The 18,766-nt window shown below is 27.9% G+C and overlaps 1 protein-coding gene across 1 annotated transcript; it reads right to left on the bottom strand.

Annotated features, from left to right (window-relative positions):
- Positions 1–10,149: 10,149 nt before the first annotated feature.
- Positions 10,150–11,846, bottom strand: LOC111681334. Its single transcript, XM_023443082.2, has 2 exons — positions 11,788–11,846; positions 10,150–11,720 (listed from the first exon to the last, which is right to left on the bottom strand). Exons 1-2 carry the CDS (start codon positions 11,797–11,799, stop codon positions 11,073–11,075), a joined length of 660 nt encoding a protein of 219 aa, XP_023298850.2. The 5' UTR covers positions 11,800–11,846; the 3' UTR covers positions 10,150–11,072.
- Between the last annotated feature and the right edge of the window lie 6,920 nt (positions 11,847–18,766).

The raw sequence follows: 18,766 nt of genomic DNA, 5'->3' as shown, positions 1-18,766 counted from the left end.
CTAGAACTGAACTAGAACTGAACTAGAACTGAACTAGAACTGAACTAGAACTGAACTAGAACTAGAACTGAACTAGAACTGAACTAGAACTGAACTAGAACTAAACTAAAACTGAACTAAAACTGAACTAGAACTAAACTAGAACTGAACTAGAACTAAACTAGAACTGAACTAGAACTAAACTAGAATTGAACTAGAGCTTAACAAAATTTAAAATGAAAACAATTTTGTAATAAATTATAAATTTAATAGAATATTACCATTAATTGGTTCCTTTTGGAACACCCTTTAATTTGTCCCTGTCAATAAACTGCACTAGTATTTTTTATCACTAGCTGTACTAAAGACAAGATTTGTTTTATTACTTTTGTTTCAGAAAAAAATATTAGTAGTCGATACTTAATCATGTGAATTTTTAATTTTTATTTTAGAAATGACAATTATTTAATTAAGCCTGTCACTTTATCAGAGTTTTAAATCTCACAATATACAATTACAAACAAGTTTTAATATATATTTTACTAAAGTTAAAAACCATGAAAAAAATATATTTAAAAAAATTCTTAAAAATTTTGTTAAAACATTGACTGGTTTTGTTTATTAACACAAGTAGGTATTTTAAAGTTTTTTTCTGTTTCGTGTAACGATTATTTTGAAATCATCATTATAAAAATTCATAAAATTCTTGTTTTTCATATTTAAAATTCCTAGTTTAAGTAGCAGCTAGTTAGCTAGTTAAACAGAGAGATATAATTTTTCAATTTCCTTTCCTTTTTGTGAGGTTTTCGAAAAAAAGGTATGACTGTCTCACGGTTAAACTGTGGTTATTTTTAAAGTTTTAGGCAAGTATTTTTGAACACGTTTTTAGTCTTAATATTTTTTTCTCTTTTTGCCTTTGTTTAAATTTTTTATTCTTTAAGATTTATTGTTGTTCAATATTTATTAATAGTGTCTGTAATAAAGTTTAATTTATAGCGGTCACTGTCTTTTGATCTTGTAGCTATGATGCTAAATGATTGAAAATGATGAGAATGATGACATGTTGTAGTTTTAACTACAACATAAGAGTTCAATAAAACTTTGTGAATTTAAAATACTTATATAAAATCATGTTGCTCATTAAAATAGTATTATTTTTTTAATTTTTATTTTAAATTAATTGCTTTAGAAACTATTTTTAAATCAAAAACAATACAAATTTATTGTAGATATTTCAGAATTATGAAATATTTGTTAAACCTGAATTTAATAATAATTTTGAATATATTATTAAAATATTTGAAATGAGGTTGTTATCATCTAGGCGCCAATCAAGTACCAAATTCTCTTGTTTTTATTTCTTCATCTTTTAAAGAACAAACTGTTTCTCTTACCTAATAATTGGCCTAATCCATGTAACATCTATGACAGAAGATCTAACGGTTTTTTTTAACCATAAAACTTAAGCCACAAAAAAAATAATTCTATTATGTTCCAAGTTATAAAAATCAATCAAAATCATATTAAAAATCTCACATTTATGTGTTAATAAAAAAACGCCCAATAAATCTCTATTAAGTGTCACTATTAAGTAGACAGCTTGTCTACTTTAGAACAAAAAATCCAACACAAAATTTTTAAAATTTATTTTTCAGAACTATTCTTAATGTCTTGTAGACAGCTATAAATTAAATGTTGAAGCTGTAAAGTAAATAAGAAACAAAAAACATCTTGATTAGCAAATTAAATTAAAAAAACATTTTTAGTTTCTTAACAAAACAAAATATTTACATATAAATGGTTTAATACATATTTAAAGAATTTTTAATTGGAAATATTTTTTTTAGCTTTAGTTTTTATAGAGTTAACATCTGATAAACACTTATTTACATATGAATCTAGATTATCTGTTAGTCATGCTAAAACAATTATAATATTCTTCCTATTTAAGCAAAAAGAACAAAATATTTTTTTGTTTTATTAATATTGTAGCAGTCTCATCATAAGTTTATTTTTAGATTAAAGAAAGAACATAAAGTGCCCTTCACTATTGAAATTCTGTTTTATAAACATACGCCTACCAATCGCTTTTAGTTTTGATACCCTACACTAAGTATATTGGCGGAGAAGAGGCGGTTGTTGTCTGTTGTGAAAAATCATTAAATTGCTCATTTAACATCTTACACTTTTAATTGATTCATTATTGTTCATCCGTCCGTCCATGTTTACTCAGAATTTGATATATTAAATTTCGATTCAACAACCAACAGATCCTTTAGTTGTTTCGAAACTACATTTTGAAAATTTTCGGACTGACAGATTCCAACACTAACAATCAACCTAACAGAGGAGCAACTTTTTAAACAAATCATGGAAATTGAAAATTGAATGAAGATATAGATAGAGCTAAAAAATAACATTCAATAACATTCGTTGTTAAAGTATGGACGTAAAGTTATCAAATCAACAATAAAAATATTTAAAAATATACATCACGTTATCAATTCAAACAGAACATTAAGTTGTTGTTGAAATGCTAACGATACGTTGTTGAAATCACAATGATGCATTACTGAAATGATAAGAAGCGTAAACGAAATAACAATATTGCGTTGTTGCAATGACAATGAGGCATTGTTGAAATTATAACGGTGGCTGTCATAATTATAACTCGCTGTTATTTAAATTTTATACACATCCATTGTCTAAATGTTAATGATCGTGGTAAGTCTACTTTTGACAACGGATTGCATCAATTTCGATACTTTTCTTACGGTTTTTCCCTAAGACATACCCACCTAAGCTTGTGCGCAAGGTACAGGTCGGAATTTTTAAGACAATAGTTTTTTGAAAATGTTTAAAATTGTAGTTTTATATAATTTAAAATTCGGTTTATTATTTCACCCAGCCCCCATATAATAGAACCCCCCCCCATACGGGCTTTTGAACTCAGAATTAAGTTATATATACTTATATCTCGATTAAACGCCGCTTAAAAGAAGCGAAAAAGAATTAGTATTCACGCCATGGAATTGCTGAAAGAGTCCTGATGAAGTGATGATTTTAAAACAGGCTTGTCATAGGATGTCTTTTTTTAATTAATTTCAAATTCACTGCTTCTGAAGTCATTCTCAAGATGTCATTTTTATGTTCTTTTATTGGAAGTTATTTGGAAACTAAATTGTACTTTTATATAATTTAAAAATCGGTTTATTATTATACACCCCCCCCCTTATAATAGAAAATAAGTAGTACTATTTTCGCTACTTCAGAAGTCATTAAACATCACTTCTACATAAGCTAAACAAATTCACTAAGTGCTTCTTCTGAAGCGGTGATAAATGTTATTCTTTGGGAAGTATTTCGCTTTATTTTTGTTCGGTAGTTACCATACAACAAAGTCCACTTTAGAAAATGGCTTGAACGAACAAAATTCACTTATAAATACTAATAGCGAGAATAACGAAATAAAAAGAAATATTTTGCGAATAAAAGTCATTTCATTAAAATTTATCGGAAGAACAAAATTTACCCTTAACCCTCATATAAAGTGTTTTTTAAATATTTGTGTTTTATTTGAAAAATAAATCATATTTAATATTTATGACTGTTATAGGGTATCATGTGATCGGTCACATACAAACTATACTTTTTAACTTGTTTTTAGTTAAAAGTTAATATAAAGATTTTTATTGAAAATTTGTATTTTAGGTAAAAGTTTTTTAATTCTTATATATTTTGAAAGAAAAATAGATTTTTTTAGTAAAAAGATGCATTTTTACCGGAAAGTCGTTTTTTTTAGTGAAAACTCAAAAGAGACTGCTGTAAATAAGAACCTATTTAATAGGACTTTTTGGTATTTTTTTTTTTGTTCTTTAAAAGGCACTTTTTGAGTTTTCTAAAAAATCATGTAGAACACGGATTTAATGAAAACCTATAAAGAACTATATTTTGTTTATGTTTTTGTTCCTTTTAAAGGTACTTTTTAAGGAAATAAAAACATGAAATTAATAAGTAAATGAGAACCTATAAAAGGTAAATATACTTTTTTTTATTCATATTCATAAAGAAAAATTACTCATTGAAATTTCCCGGTTTTAATGAGAACCTCTAATGTGGGACTTTTTAGACCTTTTTTTTTACTTTTTTTGTTCTTTAAACGGTACTTGCTGGGATGTATTATTTTTATTTCGGTCCATAATAGGAGCAATACCGCAGAAGGAGCTCCTCTTTAATGATCAATCTGTTAATCGTAATAAATTTCGAAAATTTTATAGAGAGATAATATTCTTCACGTTCACATACATATGGATGTATATCCATATATAAAAGAGGGAGTTGGGTCAAACATGGTCCGGAAGGTGTGGTTGTATGGGGGCTAGGTAAAATAATGGACCAATTTTACAATTTTCAATAGGCATGGTAGTCCTATAGTATAGTCCAAATTTAATCAAAATATCTTCAAAATGGTGAACTATTACTTGCACACATGGCTGTCCTTGTATAGCCAGCCGGACGTACGAATATATCTTAATCGGCTCAGATAGTGATTCTGAGTCGATTGGTAAACTTTAAGCTGATTTTCCGTAAATGGAATGTAAATTCTATATGCAAGTTATCGCGCCTACATAGATACATTATAGTCTCAGTATAAATATTCAAGACAAACATATTTGTACTAGCAACAGGGGGCGTGGCACCTACCATATTAATTAAATACAAAAATCCATATATCTAAATAACTATTACAAATTAAAACAAATTTTGCACAAAGATCTGTTACATACATATATGTGAACATTTGGGGGAAAATTGATTGGACTTGCAATAGGGGTCCTGACACTTGCTATATGAATTAAATACAAAATTTTGCATATCTGGGAAATTAAAATTCATATGTCACCATGAATACTGGTTTTCAATTCGTTTTCATTTTTTTATTATATTGTAGAGTATGATAGATAGATATTATATATTTCTGATATCATTCATCTAATTTTGAGGATTTTATCTTCAAACTAAACTAGTTTTAAAATAGAGCACATCAATTTCTTAGTTGCTTCGTCACGCCAATTTAATTACTTTATTAACTAATCAATAACCTTCAAATAAATCCGTTTAACTAAGATTCGGGGAATAACTTTGTTTAAAAGCCGAAATAGTTTATAGACAACTTTAAATCTAAAATCAATAGATAACTGGAAAAATACTAAATACCAAATACATGCAAATCTCTGACATACTTCTTGATAGCTTTAAAAACTTCAAAAACAATCTTTAAGCCAAAAAGAGATACAATACAATATACCAGCAGTTTTTTTTTTTGGAAACCAAATGTGAAATACACGTGAGCGTATCAATGACCACTCTAAGCTCTAAACAAGAAATCATGCAAAATTTTAAAGATTTTTTTCTTCAACTATTGCCCACAATAATCTAAATCAAAACAATTAACTACAAAAGATCAATGATTTTTTAAATACCTTGATTATAACAAAAAATATATAAATAAATTCTATAAAGACAATTATAATTATAATAATAAAAACCTATCAAATACATTTAAATTTTAAAATAAATAAACAATAAATTTAACTAAAAACCATAAACATGAATAAATTATTTGCATAAATTTATTGTTTTTTTTTTCTCATTGAATTACAAAGAATTGTACATTTATAAAGATTAAAAAGAAACACACACACACACGATCGGTTAAATAAGGGACAGATCGTTTAAATACTGTTGTTTTTTTAGATTTTAATAAATTTTATTTTTTTTAATTTTAAATTTAAATTTTAAAACAAAATTTATTTATTTACTAATAAAGTTATTATTTATTAAATTTTTTTATATTTAGGCATGACTAGTCTATAGACTGATCTACTAAAAAGTCTTTAGGCTGATCTATAGATTTATCAATTCACTATTCTATAGACTGATCTATAAGCTATTCTATAGTCTGATCTACTGAACAGTTTATAGAATGATCTATTGATTAGTCTATAGACTGAACTATTAATTGAATATTTTAAAGAATTATCTATAAACTAGTCTACATACTAGTCGATAGACTGATCTATTAATTAGTCTATAGACTGATATATTTCCAATTCTAAAGAGTGATTTAAAACTCGTCTATAGGTTGACTTTTATTGATCTATTGACTAGTCTGAAGACTGATCTAATGACTAGTCTATAGACTGATCTAATAACTAGTCTATAGACTGATCTATTCACTATTCTATAGACTGATCTATTAACTATTTGTAAGTCTGATCTACTGACTAGGTTATAGAATGATCTATTGATTAGTCTATGGACTGAACTATTAATTGTCTAGTTTAAATAATTACCTGTAGACTAGTCTATATACTAGTCAATAGACTGATCTATTAACTAGTTTATAGACTGATCTATTGATCAGTCTTAGGCTGATCTGTTAATTAGTCTGTAAACTGATCTATTTACAATTCTAGAGTGATTTAAAACTGTTCTATAGATTGACTTTTACTTTAGAGACTGATCTATTGACTAGTCCGAAGACTGATCTTATGACTAGTCTATAGATTGATCTATTCACTAATCTATAGACTGATCTATTAGCTATTTTTTAGTCTGATCTACTGACTAGTTTATAGAATGATTTATTGACTAGTTTATAGACTGACCTATTAATTGTCTAGTTTAAAGAATTATCTATAGACTAGTCTATATACTAGTCAATAGACTGATCTATTAACTGGTTTATAGACTAATCTTTTAATTTTTTTAGTCTGATCTATTAATTAGTGTGTATACTGATCTATTTACAATTCTAAAGAGTGATTTATAACTGATCTATAGATTGACTTTTACTCTAGAGACTGATCTATTGACTAGTCTGAAGACTGATCTTATGACTAGTCTATAGACTGATCTATTCTCTATTATATAGACTGATTTATTAGCTATTCTTTAGTCTGATCTACTGACTAGTTTATAAAATGATCTATTGACTAGTTTATAGACTGACCTATTAATTGTCTAGTTTAAAGAATTATCTATAGACTAGTCTATATACTAGTCAATAGACTGATCTATTAACTGGTTTATAGACTGATCTTTTAATTTTTTTAGTATGATCTATTAATTAGTGTGTATACTGATCTATTTACAATTCTAAAGAGTGATTTATAACTGATCTATAGATTGACTTTTACTCTAGAGACTGATCTATTGACTAGTCTGAAGACTGATCTTATGACTAGTCTATAGACTGATCTATTCTCTATTATATAGACTGATCTATTAGCTATTCTTTAGTCTGATCTACTGACTAGTTTATAGAATGATCTATTGACTAGTTTATAGACTGACCTATTGATTGACAAGTTTAAAGAATTATCTATAGACTAGTCTATTTACTAGTCAATAGACTGATCTATTAACTGGTTTATAGACTGATCTTTTGATTTTTTTAGGCTGATCTATTAATTAGTGTGTAGACTGATCTATTTACAATTCTAAAGAGTGATTTATAACTGATCTATAGATTGACTTTAACTCTAGAGACTGATCTATTGACTAGTCTGAAGACTGATCTTATGACTAGTCTACAGACTGATCTGTTAGCTATTCTTTAGTCTGATCTACTGACTAGTTTATAGAATGATCTATTGACTAGTTTATAAACTGACCTTTTAATTGACAAGTTTAAAGAATTATCTATAAACTTGTGTATATACTAGTCAATAGACTGTTCTATTAACTGGTTTATAGACTGATCTATTGATTTTTTATAAACTGGTCTATAGATTGACTCTTTACTACTCTAGAAACTGATCTATTGACTAGTCTAGATACTGTTCTATTGACTAGGCGTAAGACTGATCTAATGACTAATCTATAGGCTGATCTGAAGACTGACCTATTAAGTAGTCTAGACTGATCAATTGAATAGACTAAAGTCTTATCTATGGATTAGTATGTTTAATGTATTTGTTGATTTTTCTCATTAAATTACAAAGAAATATAAATTTATAAGGCTAAGAAGAACACATGATCGTTTAAATTGGTAAAAATTATAAAGACTTTTGTTTTTTCTTAGATTTAAATAAATTTTATTTTTTTTGTTAAATCCTAAAACAAAATTTATTTATTTATAACTAAAGTTATTATTTATTTGACTTTGTTTTATATTAATTCATGGCAAGTTTTTTTCTATAAATTGTTATGATTTATGATCTATTATAATATTCTTAAACTAAAATCTTTTATAAACTAAAAAAAAAACAAAATTTATTATAAAATACAAAAAAAAGAGAAACTAAATATATTTGTTAAATTAGTTAAATTGCTTTACAATGACTTAAATATTTAAATTCTTTAGTTTAACGTCATTGGAATTAGATTGTTAAAATTAAAATTTAAATAAAGTGGCTTCTTCTAGATCGAAAACATTTTCAAAAAAAAAAAACCTCACATATTATCTGTTATATTATTTTTGTGTGGTTTTTGATTTTGTTTTCAAATTGATTTAATTAACAGTCAAAAAAAATCTAAATAATATAAAATGTGGTATCACTAGTATAAGTTATTTGTTACCAATTGTTGTCTTTTGTCAATGCGACAAATCGAAATGACATTGATGACCATTCACCACAAAAATAAAAACAAAAACATAATCAAAAACCTACAAAATAATAAAAATATTTATAACAAAATCACTGAAGTTTGAAAGTGTTAACGAAAAAAAAACCAGAACAACATCACTGATATTATAATGACTAAAACAGGGTTCGGATTAACTGCTGAAGTTGTATAATTTTCCCAGATTGTTAGAAAAAAGTGTTAAAATATAAGTTTTCATCTGGTTAGATTGACATCTGACACTACAGTTTGATATTTGACAGGGAAGTCGTTTATATTAGAATTAAAGACTATTTTTGACTTGTTTGACTAAGCAAGTCTATGAATTTGACTTGATAGGAACTTTAGACCTATACATATCCAAAGACTGGTCCTTAAATTAATGAAGTTATCTATGAGTTACTCTATCAGCAATAGACGGACTCTCGCTATTGCTTACTCCATGAAGTAATTTCTGGACTAGCCCTTTGACTTTAGACTAAGTCATGATAGACTAATAATTTCATCTATTAGCTGGTCTAATGAACTGATCCATTATGTGCTATATGTACTAGCCTATGAATTTGACTAATTTATAAAATCTACTAACACATCTTTGGACAACTACAACCTATGGTCTAAAAAATCTAGGAAACGATCAGTTGAATATTTTTTTGACAAGATCAATTAATTGATCTATTTAATAATATATAATGTTAAAATTACTGACTAGTTTATTGACTACTCTATAAACTAATCCATTGACTAGTCTGTGGAAAAGTCTATTGAGTATATAGATCTGTAGACTTGGAAATTGTCTAGTCTAAGAGGGATCCATTGACTTATAAAGAAGTCTATTGACTACAACACAGACTAGTCTATTGATTACTACATAGTCAAGTATATTCACTACTCTATATATATAAGATATTGTCTAGTCTATGGACCAATCTATTGAATATTATAGAAAGTAGTTTAGAGAATAAAATATGGACTTGTCTATAAAATTGTGTAATATACTATTGTATAATACTAGTATATAAGCATAGTATATATAGACTATATATATAGAATGATCTATAGACTGATCAATTGACAAGTCTATAGACTGATCTACTCACTGGTCCGTTAACTAGTTAAATGACTGATCTATTATCTACTCTATATAATCTATTGACTAGTCTACAAGCTGATGTATTGATCAGACTATTTACTGACCTACATATAAAATTTTAGGCAGATCTATCAATTAAACTTTAGCCCAATCTATTGTGTAGGCAGATGTATTGACTAGTATATATACTGCTCTGCTTATAAGTATTTAGTCTAAACTATAAACTTATCTATTAACTATTCTTTAGACTGTTCTATTCACAATTTTATAGACTGATCAATTAACTATACTGTAGTCTGATCTATTGACTAGTATATAGAATGATAAATTGACTACTCTAAAGACTGATCTATTGACTAGTCTATATACTGATCTATTTACTAGTCTATAGACTGATCTTTAAACTAATTTTTAGACTGATCAATTAACTAGTTTATAGTCTAATATATTGTATAGTCTATAGACTGATCTATTAACTATTCTAAAGAATGATTTATTAACTAGTCTACAGATCTATTGACTAGTCTCAAGACTGATCTAATGACTAGTCCATAGACTGATCTATTAAGTATTATCTAGATAGATCAGCTGACTAATCTAAAGTCGTATCTATGGACTATGGAGTCAATTTACTAGTCTATAGACTGATTTACTGGTTTATAGACTAATCTATTGATTTTTTTAGGCTGATCTATTGATTAGTCTTTAAAGTGATCTTTTAACTATTCTTTGGACTGGTCTATTTACTATTCTATGGATTGATCTATTGACTTATCTAATGCCTGATCAATTAACTAGTCTGACATTAACTAACCTATTGACTGATCGATTGACCAATCTAGTGACTGATCTATTGACTAGTCTGTAGACCGATATATTATATAATATAACATCCCTATAGTCCATCGACTAGTCTATAAACCAGCCTATTGACCATAGACTTGTTCCTTAAAGTCATATATTAAATAGTCTATAAAATAACTTGGGTTTTGTCGGCTTTGTTTTGAAAAACATTTTAGTGAACATGGTCTACATGAGTCACTTTCGATTTGGTATTTTTTGCAATTATTAAAAATTTAGTTTGATTAACACAACAAGACATTAACACTTCTTTTCATACTTTTAACACTTCTTCAATTTTTTCTTCTTCAATATAATCCGAACCCTGGTTTTCTAGGCTATTTCTATGGCTTAAAAATTTAAATTAAGCTTAAACATATGCAACTACTATATATTATACATTTTTTCCGTTTGACTTTGAATATCATTAAATTCAAACTAATTAAATCAAACCTAAAAAAAATTGCACTAAATTAATTAGAATAGAAGAGAAAGGAAAGCTTAGAGTTAAAAAGTAAACTATACCTATTTAACGCCTCTTTCTCTGAGGATAAGGAGTACCGTATGAAGTAACACCATTTGGTATGGCAGTATAAGGAGCACCGGCTTGTAAAGGCAAAGGAGCAATATTAAGGGGAGTAATACCAATTGGTAATGGCAATTTTACATTGAGCGAGGTAAGAGGAGGTAAATTAGAAGAAGAGCTAGAGCCAGCAGGTGCGGCCGAAGCAGTGGCGGCATTTGAAATAGCTGTTTGTGTGGCTGTAGTTTTGCTCGATCTTGAGGTGGAAGTTAAGGCAGCATTGGCGCCATTACCACCAATAGTATAACCTTGATTGGACAAGGCCAAATTGAAGGCAGCATTATCCAATGCTGGTGAGGTGAATTGTTTTGTTATAGCAGCAGCTGTACGATAATTGCCTTGATATTGATTTTGATAAGCTTGAGCTGCACCCTGTACAGAGCGTTGTTCTGATGGAGAGGGTGCTAAGGTGGGTATGGGTATCGGGGAGAGTTGTTTGGCTGCAGGATCATGGAATTGCTGTGATTTTGGTGGTGCTGGATAATGATAATAAGCCACTTGATTACTGGGTGTTATACTATATTCCGATATTAGGTTTGATTGTCCAGCTTGTACGTTGGCCAATATAAGGCTGATTAAAGTTGTTATCACACACTACAAAAATTAATTATTATTATAGCACTATAAAAATGATTTAATTATTTATTAATTTTCAACTCACTAATTTCCACATGTTTTGTTATTGTAAAGATTTTTTTGATTAATAAAATTATTATATTTCTTTATATAGAACAGTTTTATTTTCTTTGTTTTCTTTTTATTGCTGTTAATAGCCTTTAAATTAGTTTATATGATTTGTTTTTTGCTTCTTTCTATTGTTATTTAAATCACTTTAGTTTTATTTAACATTTAAATATTCTTTTGTTTTATTTAACTAGAGTATTTCTTTAATACTTTCAAGTATTTTTTTCGTTTCGTTATATTTTTGAGATTTTTTTAGGTTTAACGTTTTTTTATAGGTTGTCGTTCGTGTAAGCTTAGTTAACTGATTAAACCGGCTTCCCTAACTAAAGATGCTTTTTATAGAAATTGATTGCGTCCATTGACGTTTCGGACAGTCAGAAACCGAAAAAGAAACCATCAACAACAAAAACAGCAGCTACAAAAAGTAAAACAACAACTGCTACAACATCAATAAACAGCTGAAAAAAAAAAATACAACAAATTGTTTGTTTTTTCTATAACCCACCATCTTAAGAAAAACGATGAGCGTGTATGTTGAAATCGTCTGTTCATTGGTAACAGATCGAAATTTTTTAGTCTATAGTCTAGTTTATAGTCTAGTGTTTAGTTTAGTCTATAGTCTAGTGTTTAGTTTAGTCTATAGTCTAGTCTATAGTCTAGTCTATAGTCTAGTCTATAGTCTAGTCTACAGTCTAGTCTATAGTCTATAGTCTAGTCTATAGTCTAGTCTATAGTCTAGTCTATAGTCTAGTCTATAGTCTAGTCTATAGTCTAGTCTATAGTCTAGTCTATAGTCTAGTCTATAGTCTAGTCTATAGTCTAGTCTATAGTCTAGTCTATAGTCTAGTCTATAGTCTAGTCTATAGTCTAGTCTATAGTCTAGTCTATAGTAGTCTAGTCTATAGTCTAGTCTATAGTCTAGTCTATAGTCTAGTCTATAGTCTAGTCTATAGTCTAGTCTATAGTCTAGTCTATAGTCTAGTCTATAGTCTAGTCTATAGTCTAGTCTATAGTCTAGTCTATAGTCTAGTCTATAGTCTAGTCTATAGTCTAGTCTATAGTCTAGTCTATAGTCTAGTCTATAGTCTAGTCTATAGTCTAGTCTATAGTCTAGTCTATAGTCTAGTCTATAGTCTAGTCTATAGTCTAGTCTATAGTCTAGTCTATAGTCTAGTCTATAGTCTAGTCTATAGTCTAGTCTATAGTCTAGTCTATAGTCTAGTCTATAGTCTAGTCTATAGTCTAGTCTATAGTCTAGTCTATAGTCTAGTCTATAGTCTAGTCTATAGTCTAGTCTATAGTCTAGTCTATAGTCTAGTCTATAGTCTAGTCTATCTAGTCTAGTCTATAGTCTAGTCTATAGTCTAGTCTATAGTCTAGTCTATAGTCTAGTCTATAGTCTAGTCTATAGTCTAGTCTATAGTCTAGTCTAGTCTATAGTCTAGTCTATAGTCTAGTCTATAGTCTAGTCTATAGTCTAGTCTATAGTCTAGTCTATAGTCTAGTCTATAGTCTAGTCTATAGTCTAGTCTATAGTCTAGTCTATAGTCTAGTCTATAGTCTAGTCTATAGTCTAGTCTATAGTCTAGTCTATAGTCTAGTCTATAGTCTAGTCTATAGTCTAGTCTATAGTCTAGTCTATAGTCTAGTCTATAGTCTAGTCTATAGTCTAGTCTATAGTCTAGTCTATAGTCTAGTCTATAGTCTAGTCTATAGTCTAGTCTATAGTCTAGTCTATAGTCTAGTCTATAGTCTAGTCTATAGTCTAGTCTATAGTCTAGTCTATAGTCTAGTCATAGTATAGTCTAGTCTCTAGTCTATAGTCTAGTCTAGTCTAGTCTATAGTCTAGTAGTCGTCTTATAGTCTATAGTCTAGTCTATAGTCTAGTCTATAGTCTAGTCTAGTCTATAGTCTAGTCTATGGTCTAGTCTATGGTCTAGTCTATAGTCTAGTCTATAGTCTAGTCTATAGTCTAGTCTATAGTCTAGTCTATAGTCTAGTCTATAGTCAGTCTATAGTGTAGTCTATAGTCAGTCTATAGTGTAGTCAATAGTCTCGTCCATAGTGTAGCACATAGTGTGCTCTATAATGTAGTCTATGGTCTAGTCTATAGCTTTGTGAATAGCATAGTCTATTGTCCAGTCTATATTCTAGTCAATAGTCTAGTATATGGCCTAGTCTATAGTCTGGTCTATAGCTTAGTGTATAGCCTAGTCTATTGTCTAGTCTATAGTCTGATCGATAGTCTAGTATATGGTCTATAGTCTAGTCTATAGTCTATTCTATAGTCTATTCTATAGTCTATTCTATAGTCTAGTCTATAGTCTAATCTACAACCTAGTCTATAGTATAATCCATAGTCTAATCTGTAGGCTAGTCAATAGTCTAGTCCATAGCCTAGTCTATAGCCTAGTCTATATCTAGTCTGTAGTATAGTCGGTAGTCTGACTATGAAGTACTTTGTAGTTTGGACTATATAGGCAAATCCCGACTATATATTAACATATTTATATAATAATAATTATATAATAATAATTATATAATAATAATAAATAATTATATAAATATTTTTTTAAGTATCCTTTAAATTGTAATAAAATTTCCTATAAATAACAAATTCTAAACAACTCTAATGCAGGGTATCTTATATTCGTTCTAGGCCACTTTTTTAGTAATTGAAAAGTTTTTTAATTGTGTTGAGTTGTGTGGCTTGGCCTCTTCGTTTTGGTTTTTAACACCAAACATTTGTGTTTGTTTTTAGTTTTTTTTTTAGAAATAAATTTTTTAATTTTCGATTTGCGTTTTCAGAGGCTTTTTTTGCTTGCATATTTGCTTTTTATTTCTAGTATTTTTATTTATTTTTTCATTATAATTTTAGCTACTTATCGTGTATTTTTATACACGTCTTCACTATGTTTTTTTTTCGATTCTCTGTAATATTCCAAACATTTTAATTTTAAACTTGTATAATTAAGTTATTGGCATCAGTTGTATATTGTATGCAATTGCTAACGCCTATGGCTATAAGGCCGTATGTATTATTTGATTTAAAATTATTCTTTCGTTAATTAATAAATCAAGGAAATTTAAAATTAAAATCATATTAATTTGCTCATCTGTTTAATTTATACGTAATTAGACAGATATCAAGATGACTAAGTTAATTTGCATGTAGATATTCATTCCTGAAACACGCCTTCTGGCGATAGTTCTATTGAAATGACAGCAGCAGTCATATTTGTCGGAATGTTGTTAAAATATTTTTAAAATGGACTTGAATAGAAAGTGAAAGGAGTTTTGTTTTACTTCTTAAAATTATTAATAGTTGTCAAAAGTCTAGAATTGAGTGCAGTCTATAGATAATAATCATATTCTATAATAGTCCTAATAAAGACTTTACTCTACTTTAGACTAAAGACTTGACTTTAGTTCACACTGCTGTACAGATTAGATAATGTATTTTCTAATCTGAACAGCTTTAGATTTTAACTAGAACATACCCCAGATTTTAGTGAATAGAATAAGTAGTCCGGAATGTAAACTAATTAGACATTAATGATAAGACTAAACTCCATACTATTCATTAAACTTATGTATAGTTTATAGACTAGACTGATGTCACTGGTATGGTCCTTTCTATTCTGAAGTTTAACTAGACTATACATAAGTTAATAGAATAAATAGTCCATAATGTAAACTAGACTAAAGGCGATATTAATAAGAAGACTAACGTCCAGACTAAAGTTCAGTTTATAGACTAGGCTAGTGTCCAGACTACTACTACTAAACTACAAACTTCAAAGTCCAGACTAGACTAAACTATAGATCAGATTATAAACAAAGTAGAGAATAGACTTGATTATAGTTCACAATATATATTAGTAGATTAAGGCCATATTTAGCTCCAGACTAGATTGTAGCACAAACTGTTTACTGAACTATATAGCTGCACTATTGTCCAGAATATATATTTAACTATAGAACTGACTATAGTCCAAATTATATACAAGACTATGGACTGACGGTAGTCTACAGTAAAGACTGGATTATGGAATAGACAATAGACTTGATTAAGACTATATTTTAAACTATAGAACTGATTGAAGTACAAATTACATACAAGACTAGATTTTGGACAGGACAATAGAACTGACCCTAGTCCAAATTACAGACTAGACTATGGACTAGTCGAAACCTTCAACTAAACTATAATAAAGACTTTGAGCTAATATATAGAATATGTTATAGTTTCTTCTATAAAATATAGATTAGACTATAGATCTTTCTAGTGTCTAGACCAGCCGCGGATCCAACTCGATCAGCGGATTAAATTCGAGTTTTAGTCTATATTATATAGACTATACGATTGTTTCTACTGTATAACATAGATTAAACTATAAATCATTCTAGGGTATAGACCAAAATAGACTATACTATAGTTTCTACTATATAACATAGACTAGTCTATAGATCTTTCTAGGGTCTAGGAGTCTAGGATCCAGCTCGAGTGTTTGGAGGGTTTGTTATGAACTTTTTCCTCATTTATTTATTTTGTATGAACAATTTTCGTTTTTGAAAGCAAATTTTTTAGCCTATTTTACATTTTAAAACAATTAAATGACAATTTAAGTAATTTGTTAAATATTTTATGGAATTTTTCTTCACATACTTCACATACTATCAGTTTAATCTAATCAGATTAGTCCTAAACAATAGTAACAAAGGTTAATATTAAACATAAAATTTAATGAATTAATAATTTAGTTAAAATTAAAGCAAGCTTCTGTTTAGGTTTAGCTGTTCTGTAGAGTTTATTTTTTTTTAATATTAAAAGTAAATTTGCATAAAACCCAAAAAAACAGCTAAATTTTTATATAAAAATTATATATTTTTAAAATTTTAATGACGTCAATTTTTAGCAAATATATTAAATAATATTAAGCTTTTATTTAAAGCGAAGATTTTTCGACTTTTTTCATTTAATTAAAAGTCGACTTTTAGACTTTTCGACTATAAGTACTTTATAAATAGTCGACTTTTCAACTTTTTTCGACTTTTCGATTTTTTCGATTTTTTCGATTTTTTCCGACTTTTTTCGACTTATTGACTATTTTCGACTTCTTTCGAATTTGGCCGACTATTTTTTTACTTTTTTTTGAGATTTCCGACTATTTTTTAATTTTTTCGAGATTTCCGACTATTTTAGAGTTTTTGACTTTTTTTCCCACTTTTTTTTAAATTTTCGACTATTTTTGACTTGTTTTTACAATTTTCGAGTTTTCGATTTTTTCCGACTTTTTACAACTTTTCGACTTTTTTCGACTTTTTACAACTTTTCGACTTTTTTCGACTTATCGACCTTTTTCGACTTTTATTAATAAAGTCGACTTTTCGTCGAGTTATCGACTTTTTGGAACAAAATAGTCGACTTCAACTTTTTGACTTTTTCGACAAAAAGTCGATTGTTCGGTTATTCTAAAGTCGATTTATAGAACCCTACTTCTACGATGCAGTTTAGATGTGATATTCAATGACACGTCTGGATTTTAATAAGAAAAAAATCCCGGTGATTTTTTATATTTTAGGAATTATTACAAAATTCGCTTGAAAATTTTGTCATTAAAATCTACCAAGTTTGTTTTTATTATTATTCAGTGTTGTTCTTTTATTTCAAGAATTTAAAAATTTTAATATTCAAATATTTGCACTATTTCATTAATATTAAAAAAAAAAAACAAAACTACAAGTCTACTTGTATGTTTAATACTAATAACTACTATAGTAGTCCAAACAAACTGCTATTTGCAGACAATCCTCCTGTTCGAGGCAAAAGAAGAAGATTTTAGAAATAAATCGAAAAAACTTGTATTAAACCATACAAATATTTAAATTTTAAGATTTAGTTAAACGAGCACGTTATTTGTTAAATATACACAAAAATAAATATGTAGTTGTTGTTTAATCACTACAAAAATTTGTTTTGTTTTTTTATTTTTGTCATTAATTAAGCTCACGTTAAAAAATTTATTGAAAAAAACCAAACTACAGTTTTAATGTATGAATTCAGCGTTTTTTTTTCGATTTAAAAGTAACGTTTAAACACAAACAATAACAAGTTCAAAAAACTTAATTTATGTTTGCAGGTTTCAAACAAACTATAAAAACAAAATAAAAGACCAGTTATACAAATAACCCTTAAGAGTTAGTTTTTTTTATTTTATACAAATTAATTTAAATAAATAGGTTGTTGCTATTTATTGTATATATGGTGACCTCTTCCTTAGCTTAAAGACATTTACATTCATGGGAATATCAAACACGATACATGCTTTTTTAGCAAATTAAATGTTTATGGTTTAATAATGGGGTCAGTTAGCGAAAAATATCATTAGAAAGGAAATTTTGTGTTAGAATGTTTGAAGAGTTAGAATTTCTTTGATCGTTTTTGTATACTTTTTTTAGTGCGGTGTTCTTAATACTGAATTAATTTGTAAAAAAAATCAATATATTTTCTAGTCAATTATGGATTATACTATAATCCAGACTACTCTAGATTATACTTAAGACTACAAATAAGACTACAGTCTAGTCTAAAGTCTAGACTAAAGACTCGTCTAAATCTTAATCTTAAGTCGAGATTAACGCCAAGTCATAAATTAGTATAAATTTAATTTAGTATTGTCTTAAATCTATCAGCCTATAGTCTAGTCTATAGTCTAGTCTATAGTCTTGTCTAAAGTCTAGTCCACAGTGCAGTCTATAGTCCAGTCTACAGTCTATTTTATAGTCTAGTCTATAGTCTATTCTATAGTCTAGTCTATAGTCAAGTATATAGTCTAGTCTATAGTCTAGTCTATAGTCAAGTATATAGTCCAGTCTATAGTCTAGTCTATAGTCTAGTCTATAGTCTAGTCTATAGTCTAGTCTATAGTCTAGTCTATAGTCTAGTCTATAG

Source organism: Lucilia cuprina, chromosome 5 (genome assembly GCF_022045245.1).
Source record: "Lucilia cuprina isolate Lc7/37 chromosome 5, ASM2204524v1, whole genome shotgun sequence".
Classification (NCBI taxonomy): domain Eukaryota; kingdom Metazoa; phylum Arthropoda; class Insecta; order Diptera; family Calliphoridae; genus Lucilia; species Lucilia cuprina.
Note: the sequence above shows the minus strand (reverse complement) of the source record. Positions and strands in the feature narration are given on the sequence as shown.